General features: G+C 38.3%; 3 protein-coding genes across 3 annotated transcripts; 2 read left to right on the top strand and 1 right to left on the bottom strand.

Moving 5' to 3' along the window:
• Positions 1-306: 306 nt before the first annotated feature.
• prdx5 (peroxiredoxin 5) lies at positions 307-3,329 on the top strand. Its single transcript, XM_018692117.2, has 6 exons — positions 307-563; positions 1,730-1,864; positions 1,954-2,085; positions 2,464-2,502; positions 2,595-2,659; positions 2,965-3,329. Exons 1-6 carry the CDS (start codon positions 468-470, stop codon positions 3,068-3,070), a joined length of 573 nt encoding a protein of 190 aa, XP_018547633.1. The 5' UTR covers positions 307-467; the 3' UTR covers positions 3,071-3,329.
• A 343-nt stretch (positions 3,330-3,672) lies between these two features.
• banf1 (BAF nuclear assembly factor 1) lies at positions 3,673-7,272 on the top strand. The gene is made up of 3 exons (XM_018691948.2): positions 3,673-3,816; positions 5,014-5,174; positions 5,941-7,272. Exons 2-3 carry the CDS (start codon positions 5,049-5,051, stop codon positions 6,085-6,087), a joined length of 273 nt encoding a protein of 90 aa, XP_018547464.1. The 5' UTR covers positions 3,673-3,816; positions 5,014-5,048; the 3' UTR covers positions 6,088-7,272.
• A 959-nt stretch (positions 7,273-8,231) lies between these two features.
• gng3 (guanine nucleotide binding protein (G protein), gamma 3) lies at positions 8,232-12,820 on the bottom strand. The gene is made up of 3 exons (XM_018691950.2): positions 12,617-12,820; positions 11,650-11,749; positions 8,232-10,022 (listed from the first exon to the last, which is right to left on the bottom strand). Exons 2-3 carry the CDS (start codon positions 11,746-11,748, stop codon positions 9,894-9,896), a joined length of 228 nt encoding a protein of 75 aa, XP_018547466.1. The 5' UTR covers position 11,749; positions 12,617-12,820; the 3' UTR covers positions 8,232-9,893.
• Positions 12,821-18,349: the final 5,529 nt, after the last annotated feature.

Below are 18,349 nucleotides of genomic sequence, written 5' to 3'. Positions count from 1 at the left end.
ACTAGCAAATAAGCAAATAACGTCTAGGCACGTCTGTCTGCCAGGCTGTCGTGTCTCCGCCTGCAATTTCCAGATAAAACTAAACGGTTTAGCCTCGGTCCACAAAGTTTTCAATCAGTGTTATAAACACTACAACAGGCATATGGCTTCTTGCTAGCAGATGGCGCAGTAAATAAAGATTTAGCAGGCCCAAATCTGGAAGCTAGGTTAAGTCCCAACAGCCAAACTCTGAGTGGGACATCAGTGTGTGTGTGTGTGTGTGTGTGTGTGTGTGTGTGTGTGTGTGTGTGTGTGTGTGTGTGTGTGTGTGTGTGTGTGTGTGTGTAACTGTAGTAAGTCAGAGTGACTGCAACGCCAAGTCTGGTTGAGCTGTGTGTGAGAGCTGAAACGCAACACACGACTAACAGCATCCCACAAGCCTACCGTGCAGGATTACCCAAGGCTAGCTAGTTAAATAGCAAGCTACGATGCTTTCCATTACATCCACTCTCATCAAAAGTACCCGGGTCGTCCAGTGCGTGCGGCTGCTACACTCCTCTCCTATCGCCAAGATGCCAATTCAGGTAAGACTTGCATGCGTTTAGCCAACGTTAGCTGTAAATGCTACACGGCTTATGGCAAATCCTTGGGGTGTTCATGTATTTTACGGTGAAGTAGTTAAACTACACTGTTATATCCTTCCTCTTTCTCTCAGTCGCTCGCCGTGCTAACTGTCCCTCTGAAACGTCGCCATGACAGCCTTTAGCTGGGATTTAATTTGTTTATCGTGGCCGTCCTGTCGGTACCTTAGCACCGGCAGCTTCCCCAACTCACCTGCCGGACTTGATTTGCACGTAGCATGAATCAAACTGTAAATGATTACACCACTTGTGCATCAGCTGGTCCACTGACTGAAACTGATCTCAAGCCTTTTTAAAAGGCCTGTGAGGATAATTTCTAACTTGCTGCCCTCTTTCCGTTTCTTAAAATAGCGTTGGTCTTATGCATGTGTCAGCATAACTTTATTCTTCAAGTAACAACTTACAGTTACCTGAAGGCGTGTGCGTACCTCATAGCCGTCCATATATAGCTTTATTAAAACATCTCCAACGGTGTAACGCATTGAAAGTGTAATATATGTATAGTTTATAATGCTGGTTAAAGTGCTGTTAGGCACTCAGCATGTGATAAGTTTGACACTTATTAGTCTGTCAGTGTCAGTCTTAAATTTAGTTGAGGTATTCGGCCATTTTAACGAGAGACCCGCGTATGTATTGCATATGTGTTGATCTGTCGCCCCCCGGTGGCCATTGCCTCACAGAATTTCAATCAAGATTATCTGCTCCTCATCATTTGCTACACCATCAGGCTGTAATCCAAGCATTAATGAGACGCCTGTTTGGAGACTTGTATAATCACCGTTGACAAAATATGGACGTTTCTTGTATGTTTTGTGCGTATCTTTCCTATGCAATCAAGCTTTTATAGGTCTCTGCCTAAGATTAACAATATTAGTTTGCTTTTTACAAGAAGCATTACTAATTTTTTTCAGCTCAGTGGCAATGCTGCATTCCGTACATAAAGTCCGTTGTAAAGAATGTTATCTTGCTATCCACAATAATACACTCTGCCAGTGAGGAGAGCAGTGCTTTCAGTGGCCTAAAGGGATAAAAACGTCAGTATTGCTCACTGTAGTAATTTGAAAAAGTAAGTTTACTTATTTCTGGATTGTCATCTCAATCTGCACCAGGTTGGTGAACATCTTCCCGCAGTTGAAGTCCAGGAGGGCGAGCCAGGAAATAAGGTGGCGATGGATCAGCTCTTTAAAGGGAAGAAAGGAGTCCTCTTTGCTCTACCTGGAGCTTTTACCCCTGGTTGTTCCAAGGTGAGTTCACACTGTTAAGTCTGTTCAGCACATCTTGTGCACAGTGAGCTTTGCGTCAGTTGACCTTATATTTCTCTTGCTGCTTTTAGACTCACCTCCCGGGTTTTGTGCAGCAGGCTGAGGATTTGAAAAGTAAAGGTATACAGGAGGTGGCATGCATTTCTGTCAATGATGCATTTGTCATGGCTGCCTGGGGAAAAGAGCATGGAACAGATGGCAAGGTATGGACTATAACTTTTGTGAGTGAGAAAATCCTGTGAAAGCCGCTGCGTCTACTAAGTCTAATCTAATTTGAATACATATTGTCATCAATCACAGAATGATAACAATACTATTGCTCATTCATCCCTAATGTTATGGAGTTATGGACAGTTCCTGTGAGAGATTTTGTAGGTGGAAATTAAATCAGGAATTTCCATTTATGGTCCACCTCAGTGAGTAGTCCCAGTTTACTAGGGCTGTTAATTTTCCTTAAATCACATTGGTCTTGCTTAATAGAGAGGCTAATGAAACAGCAGACATAGTTAAAGATACATTGAAATGCTCAGTGATAGCTGAGGTCTTAGGAATGCTGAGCTTACTGCTGTTTTCTCCTGCAGATTCGAATGCTGGCTGATCCCACTGGAGCATTCACAAAGGTAAAACTAAATGTCTGGTATATTTAAGTTCTGTTTTAAGTTAAGTATTGTGACTGTGTACACTCATCAGTCTATCTCTGTCTTTTTCTTAGGCCGTTGACCTGTTGCTTGACAGTGATCAGATTGTGCAGGTACTTGGGAACAAGCGATCAAAGAGGTAATGATTGTTTTGACTGTTTCAGTTTTGAAATAATAGACTGATAGCATGTGTTTTTTTTTATCATTTGGATCCAAATTGAACTCTTACAACTTACTATAATTGTGCACTGTTGTAACTGTCCACTATTTTATTTATTTAAGTGGGTCAGGGGACAGTGATAACATGACTATTAGTAGAATAACAGACCACATAAAAACTAGATTAGGTTTCAGATTCAGAATCCTACTCCACAAATAAATCTTTTAGTCTTGGTTTAGCTTTTACCATTGCATTTAAAGTACATACTTCATCTTTTATTTCAGGTATTCCATGTTGGTGGAAGATGGGGTTGTGAAGAAGATCAATGTGGAGCCTGATGGCACCGGGCTGACCTGCAGCCTGGCTTCTAATATTCTGTCTGAGCTGTAGGCTGATTCAGAGCCTATAAAACTAATCTGCAAACCTTGACTTATTGTAAAAGTTGCACTGTCAGAGCCCAGTATCAACTCCTTTAAGCTTCTTCCTTTTCCCAAAGATGGATGCAAATGTTATGTGGATGCTAATGTCAAAAAACACAGCTGGAAGGAAATTAATGCGCACAACTATGACATGGCAATCTAAAGGATTTTGCATCAACCTCTGTATACTGTTATTTGTGAGTAAATAAAATTCACCCTGAAAGCAATAATCAAGGTTTTCCTGTGTTGCTCATAGTGTAAGTTATTCAGTGAGACAAATGCTCTGTGTCATTTTTTTCACGTGATTTACAGAACAGGCAAGATATTGTACCTCATGTAAGCATGTATAGAATAGTAAAATCCACTGTATGAAGTCCAAACTTTAAATCGGTTCTTTTAACGACTTAGTACAACTGACTTGCAGGTAACAAATGCATGACATGACTGGATCAATGCTGTTTTTCGAGTATTATGAGAGGACATAATGAGCTGCTATTGTGTTGTGAAGTTACTGTTTGTTAAGAGGGCTGGTCTGTTTATCCTGCGAGTCAACTATGAGGGCAAAGAATGCTGCTCTCTGTACACCCCGTGACGTAAAGACGCAAGGGGCAGGCGCATTGTTTTGTGGCCGCCGCCGGTGCCTGGACAGAAACAGAAACCATACCGCGGCTCTCCAGCTAACAACGGCAATATTCAGCCTGGATAAGATATTACAAGGTAAGATAATACGCAGAAATAAACCGCACCTTTATTAGCCAAAATATACTGCAAGCAAAAAGTAGTGTGAGTCGACAATAAGTAGTATTAAAGAGTGGTCAGCTAGCTAACCTGGAGCTATATTAGCTTTAAGTTAATTAGAAGGCGCCTAAATTTTCCGCTAACTTCACAGACTGTGCTACGAGGAAGAATGTTTTAGAATCACGCAATGTCCTTAAAAGGCGAACACGTCTTGCTAGCAAGCGGTGGGTACTCGTAGGGAAACATGATAAGACAGCCTGAATGAAGCTAGTGGATCTTACCTCGTTGTGCTAAAACTGTTAGCACTGAAACGTACTGCGCGCGCAATTCAACAGTGGGAATGTATCGCATTGATAGTAACTAGTTAATATTTCAACGAGTGTTAACAGGAGTAGCGTTATCTAATGTGGCGAGAGTGGGCCAGTGACTGTTTACGAAGCAAATATTTGGATATCGGGTAAGTATTAACGGTATATTTATATAATGATCAGTGAATAATCAGTGAAGTCTTTAGCAGTGCCCGCTCGTTTGCGGCTATCGAGTTCCTTGCCATGGCGATAACGCTTAGCTCTGGATACCAATCAAACAAACACTACTCGTGTTTGATACTTGTGCGAGCGTTAAATCTGAGAGTATGACTTGACTGAAATGCGTCAATCATAGATATAACAATTCGTCATATCGTATTAAACCGTGTTGTAGCCTTCCCAGTCAATAGACCTGGCGCACCATGTACACCAGCGTTACACAGCTAAGAGTCAAAGAAATAAGTGACTTGATTTTGGCGCAACGTGTTTAAAATGAAAGTGACTGTGCGGTTAAAATGACGACTCTCAGCCTTAAAGAGAAACCCTCTTCTAGCTTGAGCGCTTTACATCAGATCTCCGTGTAACCAGCAACTATAACATGTGGTACTGTTTAGGATGATACAGGTGGGCAGTTCTCCTGAACTAGACCAGACTTTTGGAAGATATCAGTTGTATGCTGATAACTGTGGATTGTAGACTTTCACTGACTTTAAGGAATTTGCCATCAGACGTAAAATAAGATGCCTTACCTAATGTTAATGTTTCCAGTTACACACACAAAAGAGGAAGGACAACCCCAGAATGTTTCCGTTTTAACAGATTAAAAAATGACAGTATTTTAATATCCTTTGTGGTTTTTGCATTGCAGCGCAGTTGTGATCTGTGACAGTCTACAAAGCAACTATGTCTTCGACATCCCAAAAACATAAGGAGTTTGTGGCAGAGCCCATGGGTGAGAAGCCTGTGATGGCTCTTGCAGGCATTGGAGAGGTCCTTGGCAAAAGACTGGCAGAGAAAGGTTTTGACAAGGTGACATTTGATCTTTTTTTATTATTATTTAAAAGGCAAAATAAATATATGTGGCATATAGTAGACAAGGTTAAATGCACTGTCCGTAGAAGTTGCTTATCTCCTCTGTGATATTGGTCTTCTCACAGTACTTGTTATAGATTTTTGAAATTGATCAACCAAATAATGAATGAAAATGCTAAATACAGCTGTTTTAAGTGAGTATTTTGCTTTTATTTTGCTTGCCACATCTGTCATAATTTAATTATCTCACTCTGTTGAAATACTGTGAGGATTCAGGTTTATGTCAAACTTTAAAATACAAGAACCGTTTAAAAGCATCATGTATTTTTGAGTATGAACTTCGACTTTTGTATGACTTCTGTGTTAACACCTCAGCTAGCTTACTGGTAGTAACAGTAAGGTTGAAATCTAATTAAGTATAACTAGATTAACAGGTTATTTGTCAGACCATTTAATGACTCAGAGGAATGGCATTCACTAGTTAGAATGTCTTCATCTTACAGCCAGTTCAGCAAATAATAATAAAGCTTGTATCAAGTTCTTTAATGTGAAGCAAAACAAGATCCCTTTTCCACATACCACTCATGTATTCATGCAGTCATCACTGTAGAGTTCTAAAGAAATACTAATCAGTGTTGTTTTTCAAGTTCTAATTAAAACATTTCCTGATTGACAACAGGGCAGTTGACGTGGGAAGTCTTTCTACACTTTGATTTCTGTCCTAATTAGATTTTCCATTGTGTGTTTATCTATATCTCCACAGGCATATGTTGTCCTTGGGCAGTTCCTAGTACTAAAGAAAGATGAGGAGCTTTTCCGGGACTGGCTGAAGGACACTTGCGGGGCAAATGCTAAACAACAAGGTGACTGCTATGGCTGTCTTAAAGAATGGTGTGATGCCTTCCTATAAACCAATGAATCATTGTTTTCTACTTCTCAAGTCCAAACTGTACATTACCTCTCCAGTGATCTTGATTCAATTCAGCCACACCATAAATATGATCTAACACTGTACACACTGAGGTTTATTGAAGTCAACTTGTTTTTAAATTAAACTGAAAGCTGTTAGTGTGATATCTGAAATCCTGTTACCCCCAAATATAACACATGGACTTTGAAATGTAGCTCTAGGCTAGTAATTGGTTCTTTCTTCAAAAAATAGTAAAATGGGTGAGGAATCACAAAATATGACAAATCTATTTGTACGTAACTTTTACTTACTGTCAGTAGCCATTTGTATTGCAGATATTTTGACTTGTCATTGTAGTAAAAGCATGATAATTTCTTTCCATTTAGGGTTACCACTGAGTCACTGAGCCATCATGCATATAAGCAGGGCTATGACACAAGGAATCTTAAATGCAGACTTTATTAATGTTATTACCACTGTGTTTGACAAGTCAAAATGTCTGCTGTGAGAACTGTCTGTAGAGGAGGTGTCTGAAAAAAGCTGCCTAGGTTCAGAATATTCATTGTGCCCAAGATCTTTGTAATAATACATGTACTTTCTGTTTAAGATTGAATTTTAAAGACTTATTCATAGTTACCTTTTAAGCTCAACATTGCCAGTTTGTTCTACGTTTAAACACTTTTATTTTCAGAGGAACTCTAATGTGTTTCAGTTCAGGACATAGTTTTCTTTCTGTGTAACATGATGATTTACCAGCACAGTCTCACACTTGTACTACTTCTACAACTCTTGGCCTTTTTGCCCCCTTTGGCTGTTTTTAAAGCCATTGGAAAGTTGGTTTAAGCTGTAATTTTTAAATAGCATGTCATATCGCAGTTTGCTATCATGTACTCTTAAATCCACCTACGCTGTTTAAATGATTTCTTGAAGAGGTGGATTGTCCGTTTGAAGTGTATTACATTGCACTGGCTGTAACTGACACACAAGTAGTAAACCTCAAAATCTGGTGACACTGGTCTTTGCAGAGACATTGATTTTTTAAAAAATATATACAAAGTCAACATTTTGATCCTGCTAATAAAGAAGCAAATTGGCCAGACTCCCACGTGTGGTCTGCTCAAAGCTTGTTTGACCCTGAAGATGGAAATGTATGTAAATAAAGATGCAAATGCAACAAACTCAGAACACTGTCAAAGAGGTGTCTGTCTATTGCTGATGAGACCTTAGCCTTTACATTAAAGAACCTACAAGCTGCTAAATTCGCTAGACAATGCTGCTGATTCTCTCAGCAGTAAACAGACCATGTCATACCAGCCTGAAGTGCAGGAGTCTCAGAAAATGAGCTGCATCGAGTATATAACAGACATTCACATCTGTACAACTGGTTGATGTGATTAAATGGCCACCATGATGTGAGGAAAATGCAAATTCTGTTTTCATTTAACAAAATCATGGAAGTCATTCTAATCACAACCCAATGACTGACACATCAATCAACACCCTATTTGTCCATTAATGGTGTGTTTATATGCTGTACTCGTATGATAGAATGTATTAGAAGGTCCAATAGACTTCATTTCACTTCATTTCAAATTAAAAACCCAAGAGTGAGGCAAAACCCATCTGTTCTGTTACTTAGAAATAAGAGGTTTTTGATTTACCTCCATACAACAACCGGTAAATCACTGATCTGAGTTTCCAGTGGCAGAATACCACCTGCTGTATGTATTCTGTACCACCAACAAGCCTGATTAAGGTCAAGGCTTCATAGCTGAGCTTCATTTTATCTTTATATGTCTAAACATATGATGCCTTAATGCATGCTGATTAAAACCTTTTATTCAGTCAGATTAACTGTAAAATCTACAATAGTGCATATCTAGGATGTGTTATATAATCTTCCACGCATTGATTATTGCTTGCACCCACCAGTCACCAGCTAAATGAAGATGTAACATTGTGTAGCAGCTCCTTGTTAAAACACTGGCTAATGTGTTTGCATTTAACTGTGAAAACTCTTCAGTTTTTATATTACTGCTTATTATTAAAAAATATATATAAGGCAAGTATCAGATTTGGACATGTTTCTTCTGTTCATTAAATATTCAATTTTTATCAAATAAAATCACAAATGAGAGAAAACCTTTTGATGACAGGAGGTTTTATTTCAATGCTTGATTTTCCATGGTTACTTTTTTTGACCAAAGCTCCAAATTTGATATTTGCAGGACTTTTAAAATACATGTTATTTATTTATTTTTTTAAAATGGTCCAGAGCAGGTGCTCCCAAAGGTTTCATCATGTCAAAGATGCTAGAAGAAGAGCAGTTTTTGTTTTTTTTGTGGATATGATTAAACAGAACCAAACAATTGCCTGTACTGTAGATGGAGAAATAACCATGGAGAAAGTGAAACTTTTAATTAAAATGGAAATTCCCAGGTCATTCTCATCAGCCCTCGTTTTATGTGAATGAATAGAAACATTAGTCTTTTCCTTGATTTTTCTAGAAACGGACCTCAGACCTGATCAGTTCAAATGATGATGTACACCTGTCTGTAAAAGTACAATATAACTGCTGTTTTTTGCCTCAAAGAAATAGAAAACTGTTGACGTGACAGACTCATAGTAACCGAATATCTGATTCTGCTTCAATGGCTTAGGTTGTATATTGAATATCCATAACCCCTGGAATGTTTTTTTAGATTTTTTATTTCTTTTTTATTCTTAATTTGGGTCTGTGTGCTATTGAACTATAAAATCTTGATATGACAGTGATCAGATGCTCAGAGTTGTTGCTTAAGTTTCACAGTAGCACCTATGCACACACACACACACGTGTCCACATCCACACTACAGCAACAGTATAGAAATGAGCAAAATGCTAAAATCTTAATAAAACCTTGAAAGAAATTGATTATATGATCATAATCCACTCATAAATAGTTGTTGTCCTTGGTAGATACAAGTAACTGCCAAAACAGAGGAAACCCCAGTGAATAAAGAATACAAAATATATTAACAATAGATGGGCCGCAGCTCTAAAAGACAATCTAAATGTTGATGGAAAAAACATTTGGTATGAAGACCTCTGCTCTCTATTCTGATGGAAGATGGTGGGTTATTACCTCCATCTACGAGTAGTCACCAAATGGAAATGGTGTCATTTATGGGAAATGTCATACTTAATTACCTAACATAGGCTCGTCTTTTTCTCAGTTGCCGGATCTCAAATGTATGGACAGCTTATGTGGGGGGAGAACAGCCCTGACCTATCAGAGCAGCATCTGATACATGTAGCACCACCATAATCCATAGACCTAATGTGGGAATTTAGCGTCCCAGTTAAATGTTTCAAATGCTGCAGGATTCACATGAATGAGTTCCTGTGACTGGTGGAGCCTGTTAAGACACTTGATGCTCCGAATGTCGTCCTTTTTGGCAGTTACCTGTAATAAACATATGAGCATGAGATGTACATGTTTTCAACCAGGTGATATCTGTTCTTGAAATTTCTTTTCTTTAGACCTCTAGTCGTGTTTTTTTGGGTCTTTGTTGATTGATTTAGGTTTTCAGATCCCCGTGTTATTTTTGTTTTCCCCCTCTAAACATTGAGACAGATGTCAGCAGTTAAAGAATTTAGTTCGAGACATTTTGTAGTCGATTATGTACTGTACATCGGCAGCTTTTATGCAAGGTTACTATAGTACATTGATGTCTTATTTCAATTGGAAGTACGCGTACACACTGTACATACATGTACATACTGTACAGTTGTACTTTTAAATCACAACAATCCCTGATTTGTCTCAAAGCAGAGCGCAGAAGAATTTCTTCTCCCTGAAAGGGTTCTCTGAGGTGGGCACGGGGGTGATCAGGGGGTCGTCACAGGCGTGTGCGTCGCAGTATGCCATCAGGTCGGCCGCTGCCTTTGATACCTGGGGGGGGGTTTGATCAGATTAAGAGCAGTTCATGAGCATGGTGACAGTAGATATAAATAAAAGTTCAGTTTGGTTTTATTTCTGAGTCTCTGGTCAGAGGTTAGGTTGCATTTAAATACCTCAAGAAAAGGTCCTCCACTGTCAAACAGGGATAATCATAGAGATTTTTACAAATTAAAAACCTTAATCTCAGTTGTCTTTGTATTCTGAAGTATGTCTAATATAAGTTTGGCTTTTACATAATGTTTTCTTAATGTAATATGTACTTTTTCATCTCAGGTGTGGATGTACTGCAGGTAGACACTATAACACTAACCTTGTAAACAGGATCATACAGATACAGTTTGTATGAGACTTGTGAAGACCATTACAGCTCTGGAGTGGATGGATTTTATTTCCCACTTGAGTCCCTCAGTTTTCTTTTGGAACTCTGCTTTTTTTGATATATTTTTCAAGAATTAATTTATCCCTGTGTTTTTGTCTGACATCTGTGCCTGTGATTGTATACAGAGTATAGTCTTAACAATTTATCATAGCACAGTGTTTCAGTGACTTTTGGCTCCCAAAGACTTCAAAAAATGGAGGTGTAGTCAGGATTAAATGTGGCACATTTGCTCAAAACATAATGATACACACTTAAAACCAAAGATCAAATTGGATTTAATGTTTCTCTACCAAAGCTGAAAACAATTAAGTAAATTAATTATTTTTAAATGTGTCTAGATGGACACACTACTATAAATAACACACACAAAAAACAGAATGACAAGATGAAACTTATTGATCCGTTGAAAGAAAACCGGATGTCTGTGGCTGCAAAGGTATCACGATACAGCAGTGAACACAGGAGCAACAGAGCATGAGGACAAAAATAGACAATCGGGCCAATAACAGTAGAAACATTTACTTGGGGTGGAAAGAAGGCAATATAAAATGATTTCAAATTTCATGTTTTGTGGCATATACATATATATTAAGGACCTGTGTTTATTTTATTTATCAGTTTTAAAAGTGGTACTAGAGTCAGAGTAGAGTGTCTGACTGCTCTGTGAAAGGAAACTTGTGTTTCTGAACACAGCTGCTTCAAACAAGCTTTACGGAAACCTTACAGGTAAAATTTGTTAACAACTGCTGAAAATCATCTCTACAAACATAATATTATCAGCATTAGAGGGTTTGCCATCTACTTAATTTTTGTACCGGTGAATTGTTCTTTTCAAAGAGACAAGGTGCCTCTGCAAGGTGTTTCTGATGCCATTAGGAACATGATAGAAACTAATACCATTTGGAGACTCTCCAATGGGAAGCATTGACCTAAAGTGCACCTGAGAAGGTCACCAGTGCTTTTCTGCATCTGTGAACCAACATGAGTGATGAAAGTCAAAATCTTCTGCCCTGTCTCAACTGTGATTTGAGGCTTTGCATTTACAGAGCAGGAGCAACATGAGGACTGAGGGGGTTGTTTAGCTTTTCAGAAATGTTCAGTTAGTTAATCCACTGTACTGATTTCAGTTATCTGCTGCTTCTGTTTTTTGTTTTTTTTTTGTCTTTGTTTCATATCTTTTTTTATAATATTCCACTATCATGATTTACATCTGAATCTGAGGCGTTGAGCTTGTCTTACCTTTATCCTGCAGAAGCTAGCCTCTATCTTCAGTTGCTCCACCAGTTTCCTGGCCTGGCCGACGCTCATGGTGCTGTTCACTGGGGTGTCTCCTTTCATCCTAGCCACAAACACAGCAACATTTATGGATTTGAAACAGATTGGGACACATTCAGTATTTTTTTTTATTTGATTTCTTTTTCTTAACTGAATAAGTTTCCTTATAGCCATGCTTTCCCAGGGATAATTGATCCACTGCTCTCTGCCCTAGAAATACAATACTTCATTTTGAATGTATTTCTATAAAAAATAAAAATGTATAAATAATGTTTATAGCTTGCAGTAAGTTACAACTGAGATGTTTATTTCCTGCTTTTTAATACACCACTCTACATTGCTGATCAAATGAACTGCATGTGTGATCTAAGAGTTTTAAGACAAACCCATTATGTAGAACCATTATGTAATCTATAACAAAAGCCATGCTCTAAAGTTACAGTATTTTATTGCTCATTTCTATGTTTGGTAGCTCTGGCTGTAAAGCAAGCATGAAACCAGTCAGCCTCCAATAATGAAGTATAAATATCAGTCAATACTGTGTCATAGAACTGGCACAGCTGCCACATTATGTCATCATATATGGGAAGAAAAACACAGATATTCTCAAAGAAACATGTAAACTGGGCCAAATGGTCAGATTTATTCACCATGGCCCACAGATTCTCCCACTACGAGCAAGAATAACCACAGAGATATCAAATGTAGAGTGAAATAAGCACTGCAGCCATACCGACATCTATGAAATGATGAATAAATCTGCATATGACTAGAAAAAAATGTGCTAGAGATGGAAAATGAATCAAGTCAGATGGATTGTCAACAGGGGAAAAAAGCAGAGCAGGAAAAGGAGCGATTCTATTTGAACCATTCTGGACCTTTCCCCATTGTCTTTTTCCTTCTCCCACCATCCACCCCCTTATCTCCTTACCCGTATTATATTCCTCTTCAGGTGCAATCTTCCCCCCTCTTCTCTCTCTTTTTTTCTCCCCTTTTTCTGCCTCTCTGTGTCCCTCTGTGAGCTTGTGTTTGGTGGTATCAGTGTAGCCGGACCCCACCCCTCACAGACAACAGCCTGGATGGTACCCTGCTCTGTATAGTCCAGTGCACTGCAATTCTGCCACAATGAGCACTAGATTTGTGGTGGATGGATAGGATCACCCCCTCGGCAGTGAGTGGTACCTGCCAGACGGAGGGAGGGGGGCGCCATTGGTGAAGGTTTTCTTATGAGGGATGGATCGTACCATATCTGCTCTAATGAAATTGGGGCCAACTTAAATCTCTCAGGTTTCAGTCTCTGACATGGAGTAGGATGGTCTCTGTGGTGTATAGTTTGGGGTTTTAGCACTAAAAGACAATATACAGCTTGGAATGTGAACTCCAGAAGGCTGAATCACTATGTGTCTCTGTGCCTTTTGTGATGCCCACCCTCTCTCCTCTGTTGCTATGGGGACTGCTGCAGTCTGGTTTAGAGGTTTACATCACGGCTTAAATTAGGAAATTTCTGCTGGTATTTAAATGTGAATGTGTACGTGCTACAGATGAAAACAATCTCCTATTTCTCGCATATTTGAACACAATAAAGCCCTCAAATGTCAGACAGGGATGTATTTTTGTCAGTAGTCCGGCCCTTACGACGCGCTCAGACCAAAGACCCTGTGGAGAAAAGAGCTCCGTTAGCCCCACGGCCGCAAACGGATAACATCTCCGCCTTGGCCGTAACGCTGTTTGAACCAGAAGTGTTTAGGAAATATTATGTAATGGAAATACATTGCAGTAGAAAATCTATCATTGGAAACAAGAGCAGACGGTCTGGTAACCGGCACGAAGCCACTGAAGTCTCGAAAACTGGCCGACGCCATTTTTGCTAAGCTAGGGTTTCCTTGGCTTTAATGGCGCTACGTTGCTGTGTCTCACTTCTCTTTTCCGGCGACGACCTATCTCAAAGTTGTATTATTTCTGGTAGCGAGGAGGAAGTTTCGAGTTCCTGCTAAATTGTCCTTCTTGATTGCCGTAATATGTCCCACTGGCTCACTGGGGCAAGACCTAAATAAAATACTACTATAATTAAATACAATATTTGAATGTTCTGCTGTGGCTTTGTGTTCGCTGATAAGTTTGCTCTGGTAAATTATAAACAACACGTAGAGTTTACTAAATACTTGAGAAGGTTTTGGGGTGAGTCCGAACAGTGTGAACTTTATTTAGGCTGCTTATTTATTGCAGCTCTGTAATGCTTACCAGTTCGTAGTGGTATCCATTGTCCTAATATCGCAAAACGAGACTATTAAATTACGATTTTCACTCATCTGAAATTCATTAAAAGATGTGGAAAAAAAATACAAAATCATGTAAAAAGTGCAGATGAGGACTGTCCTCTATCATATTGTAATTTATTTTTTTTAATTGTCTTTATTTGAAGACAATGTAAGATCAGCGGGGTCGTAATATCCAGTACCCCCAAACAGTTTTTCTGAACAGCTTTTTTTTTTGTAAGTTTATGTTATTAGCATTATAAGTAAAGTATGTTGGCTGAATAAATAGTTTGACAAACTCTTGCCTTGATCTCACAATGATTTACACTGTAATTGCAGAACAGAGGGCTGAAATATGAAATAACTGAAATAACTTTATTTCCAGTTACCATAATAACCACTACACATGCATATGCCTACTTATTTCAGTTATTTGTAAAGGTGTAGCAATGGATTTATCAAAAGGTGAAAGAGATCTGCTTATGCATGGGGCCCAGCTTGTTGTGCTAGACCAGTGTCTAAGATGATGATGAATGAACTTTTTTACTGTACTGTAAACATCAGAGAGCAATGTGCTGCATTTGACCTCAATATTGTGCTTTGACCTGTGTAAAAATGACAATTTTTTTTGTTGACTTGTCAGGAGCTGCAGATAACCCTTGTGAGGACAGCTGGATTTATAAACTGTGGCTGCAGCTGAAGGACTCCATCTGCTGGATGATGCTGGTAGTTTTGGCTACATCATCATGACCTGTGAAGACACTGATAGGAACAAGCCTACACATAATGAACCAGTCAGAAGACTTGTGAATCCTCAGCTTCTTTTCAGGTAAATATTGATCAAATTTACCAAATGCTAATAATAACTTGGTTTATAGAAACAGTAGACAGAAATAAACGACAGCTCTGCAACAATAGTGTTTTAAATAATGTGTCCCAATAAGCCAGCATATAGAGTACAATACCAAGGCCTGGAGCTGTACAGGTGTAATTAATAACATTATTAATGACTGCACTCCACCTGCAGCCAATAATAATGTTATCAATTACACTTGTGTTTTTTTCTTGCAGTTACATGTCATATGCCCCCTGTTAAAAACAAGTAAACAAGAAACAGAATTATAGAAAAAAACACAGGAAACACAAGAGCAGAGCAGTCAGAGCTGTCTTGACTTTGACACGTGTGTTGTTCACTGTGTGGTGCAGATTTGGAGACCACCATGTTAGGACATGGCAGCAGCATCATACTACTCTCAGCACCTCATTCAGCCGTCATGCTAATCCCGGTAAGTTTCCTTATCACGTATTGCTAATATAAGCTAACCACCAAGTATTAGTTTCATTGATAGTTAGTTACAGATAATGATGAAATAAATCAGATTTTTGATTCAGAGCATAATGTTGGTGCTGTCACACAACATATAGTGACCATACTGTGTTTATATTTACTGTTGGGTATTTCTCAACAACACAACTCCTCTTGTGAACAATTCAGTGATGATTTGATAAGTCTGCATACATAGCTACGTTCAATGTGATATGAGTTGTAGTGGACAGTTTGTAAAAAAAATCATAACTCAGCGTCTACTAGCTTTTGCCAGTGTTCTCAGCTGCATCTCTTGGTCCTCTCTGTGGAGATTTGTCAATCAGCATCATCATTACAGATGATTATAACTGTGCTGTTCTGTGTTATCAAGCATTACTTTGCTGTTATTCCATCAGTTGTGCTTCATTAGAGTTACAGTTGCAGACAAATGCGTTAATAACCAAATAAAAATGTCTTTATTTCTACTAACTATATTATAACATATTATAAATCATGATATTGAGATGATTTACAATTTGATATATATATCCCCTTCATCTCAGTTTAAATATGAGGCACAAGCACAATGAAGAACAATAATGTCTCCCAGAAAAATAACTCTGTTACTTTGAAGAGCAGATATCTGCTGTCAGACGACGGTTTTCAGGACTAGTTTGTGTCATGTCTTTTTCTGCTGAGCAGGCTGATCTGCTGTAATAAAATCCAAACTGTTTTGAGGCAACACATCTGAGGTGTAAACTAGCATTTTAATTTAATTCAGCAGGGACTTGGCAGCATTGCTTGTAATTTAAGGACCAGTTTTAATCCTTGTGAACCATTTTTTTTGTCCTGGCATAAACTCTGAAAAACAGTGACAGCAGGTACAAACCAGTACATGACTGCAAGGGCTGTGTCTAAAATGCTCACCAGATGGTCCCCAAGAGCTCCTCTTTCATCTCTGCAGGTTATACGCTGTCGTAATTAGTGTGGGTGCATGCCATCCACCAAGTCATTTAGTAATATGCTGCCATAATGACAGTTAAAAGTGTAAAAAGTAAGCATGTGATGCACAAGCGAAATGTGTGAAATTATTTATTACATAGCTATAAGATAAGTTAACTCTAAATCTTGCAATGTTTTGAGCAAATAACACAGATTGAATTTCAATTATTAACCGAGTTGCATGTTTAATTATCTATTACACTATAAATATTACAATTAATTAACTCTTAGAATTTTTTTTAAACCTAATTAATAATCCTTAATTAAACTGAACTTAATTACTGCCGTGGCACAGTGGGGCCTTCAAGTCTGGAGACCTCAAAGCTGAGAAGCAGCCGAGTCTCCTCAGGTAATTTCTCACTTTGTTACTTTGTTAAAAAATAAGTTTTAGCCTATGACACAAATACAGGTACACATTTAGGTACATTTTAGTCACTAGAAGGTTTGATTGTCTTGTAAAATAGATGAAAGTCACCATGAGATCTGGAGACTTTGTTGTTATCTACCTGTCTAATGCATGTCTGTTAGATATTTATTCCCCTTTCAGGCAAACTGCTGTTTCAGATAAAACTTGCATGCAGCAGATAATGCATTTCACTGCCTCGAGGCTGATGTCAATAAATATTGGAACAATGTTGGTAAAAGATTTTCATTTTAAACCATTTGGGCCATTGATTCCATGATGGGACCCGGTGGTTAAATGCTGGACATGTTTGTAGCTCAGCAGCGACTGTGATGTTGGTATTGAAGAGCAAAATGCACAACACATTATCTGACTCTAAGTGTTTATGTCTGATGACTGGAGGCTCTCTAACAGAGCTAATGTATCTAAATATTCTCCTGAATCGAACATGTAGCCATTTAACTACAGTAAAAGTGTAATGAGCATTGGGTGATATGTTACGGGATGACTGATGAGCTGTTGTGTAAACTGCCAACATTGTGATTGTCCAGTGCACCGATAATAGCAGTTAGTAATTTCCTATTCATAAATGCAATGAATTAGTAATTTACACCAGAGACTGTATACTACGTTGGAAGTGATAGCAGATGTGCTAGCAGTTGAGATGTTAGTGTTTGCCAACGTTACTGATGGAAACATCCTGTAATTGTTTTATTATTTTTAATTTTTTTTTTTCATTAACTCAATACATGAATTATGTCATAATTAGATTGTGCTGACAGATTTCTTGTGCAGCCTGTTTCCTATATACTACTAAATAGTTTTGTCTAATATAAGAATAATACTGGAGGAAATGTCATTGCTGCAGTATGCACATTCATTCAGGATAAACATTTTGCAACATTTATTTAAAAAAAAATAAATAAATAAATAAAAAAAAGTCATCCAGCAGGCATTACTTTCGCTTCATACAACACTTAAGTAAATAAATACCAGTCAGTGTGGTGTCATTACTAAGATTGAGCAAATATATTTTATTCTGTACTGAGGTGCAGCAGTGCTTGGAGCTAAATTCTCATGCTAACATGTTCACAATCATATAGCTAACATGCTGAGAGCTGAGACTGATAAGAACATCATTGGATTAGGTTTGGTCCGAAACAGGTATTGGTATGGTTTTAGGATTTTATTATTGTATAAATCAGGGGTTTGGCCTGATAATGGCTGTAGAAAACTGAAGGGATCAGTCAGTTATTACAATTCATCCTGAGGGGAACATGAATGTCTGTACCAAGTGTCATCTAAATCCATCCAGTAGTCATTGAGTTCACTCAAAATCACAAATGTGAAAATCATGGTGGTGCTGGAGAAAAAGTCAAGGGATCACCAAAGTCAATATGGTTGATCCTCTGAAGATCCCGAATGTCTGTACAGACTTGCACAGCAATCCATGCTTTGCTATTATTATATTAAAATATTTCAGTCTGGACAAAGTGGTGACATTGTTGTCCCACTAGCATGGCTAAAATGAAAACAGAATTAGGTTAAAATAAAAGATTTTGCAGTCAGATTTTGAGGTTAGAGACTCAGAAGTAATTGTGAAATACAAACCTGCTCCTCACAGTTAACTACAGTCAGTACAGTACTGCCCCACACCGCTCATGCTTTTTATTTGCAGTAGTTATTACTGGGCAGATG

The sequence above is a fragment of the Lates calcarifer genome, linkage group LG20 (genome assembly GCF_001640805.2).
Source record: "Lates calcarifer isolate ASB-BC8 linkage group LG20, TLL_Latcal_v3, whole genome shotgun sequence".
NCBI lineage: Eukaryota > Metazoa > Chordata > Actinopteri > Centropomidae > Lates > Lates calcarifer.
Note: the sequence above shows the minus strand (reverse complement) of the source record. Positions and strands in the feature narration are given on the sequence as shown.

Bases quoted from the DNA above. Each gene is read 5' to 3' on its own strand.
- prdx5 (XM_018692117.2), top strand. From the start codon at position 468: ATGCTTTCCATTACATCCACTCTCATCAAAAGTACCCGGGTCGTCCAG. The intron at 2,503-2,594 runs GTAAAACTAAAT...TCTTTTTCTTAG, and splicing joins CCACTGGAGCATTCACAAAG to GCCGTTGACCTGTTGCTTGA. The intron at 2,660-2,964 runs GTAATGATTGTT...CTTTTATTTCAG, and splicing joins GGGAACAAGCGATCAAAGAG to GTATTCCATGTTGGTGGAAG.
- banf1 (XM_018691948.2), top strand. From the start codon at position 5,049: ATGTCTTCGACATCCCAAAAACATAAGGAGTTTGTGGCAGAGCCCATG. The intron at 5,175-5,940 runs GTGACATTTGAT...ATATCTCCACAG, and splicing joins CAGAGAAAGGTTTTGACAAG to GCATATGTTGTCCTTGGGCA.
- gng3 (XM_018691950.2), bottom strand. From the start codon at position 11,748: ATGAAAGGAGACACCCCAGTGAACAGCACCATGAGCGTCGGCCAGGCC. The intron at 10,023-11,649 runs GTAAGACAAGCT...ACCCCCCCCCAG, and splicing joins CTAGCTTCTGCAGGATAAAG to GTATCAAAGGCAGCGGCCGA.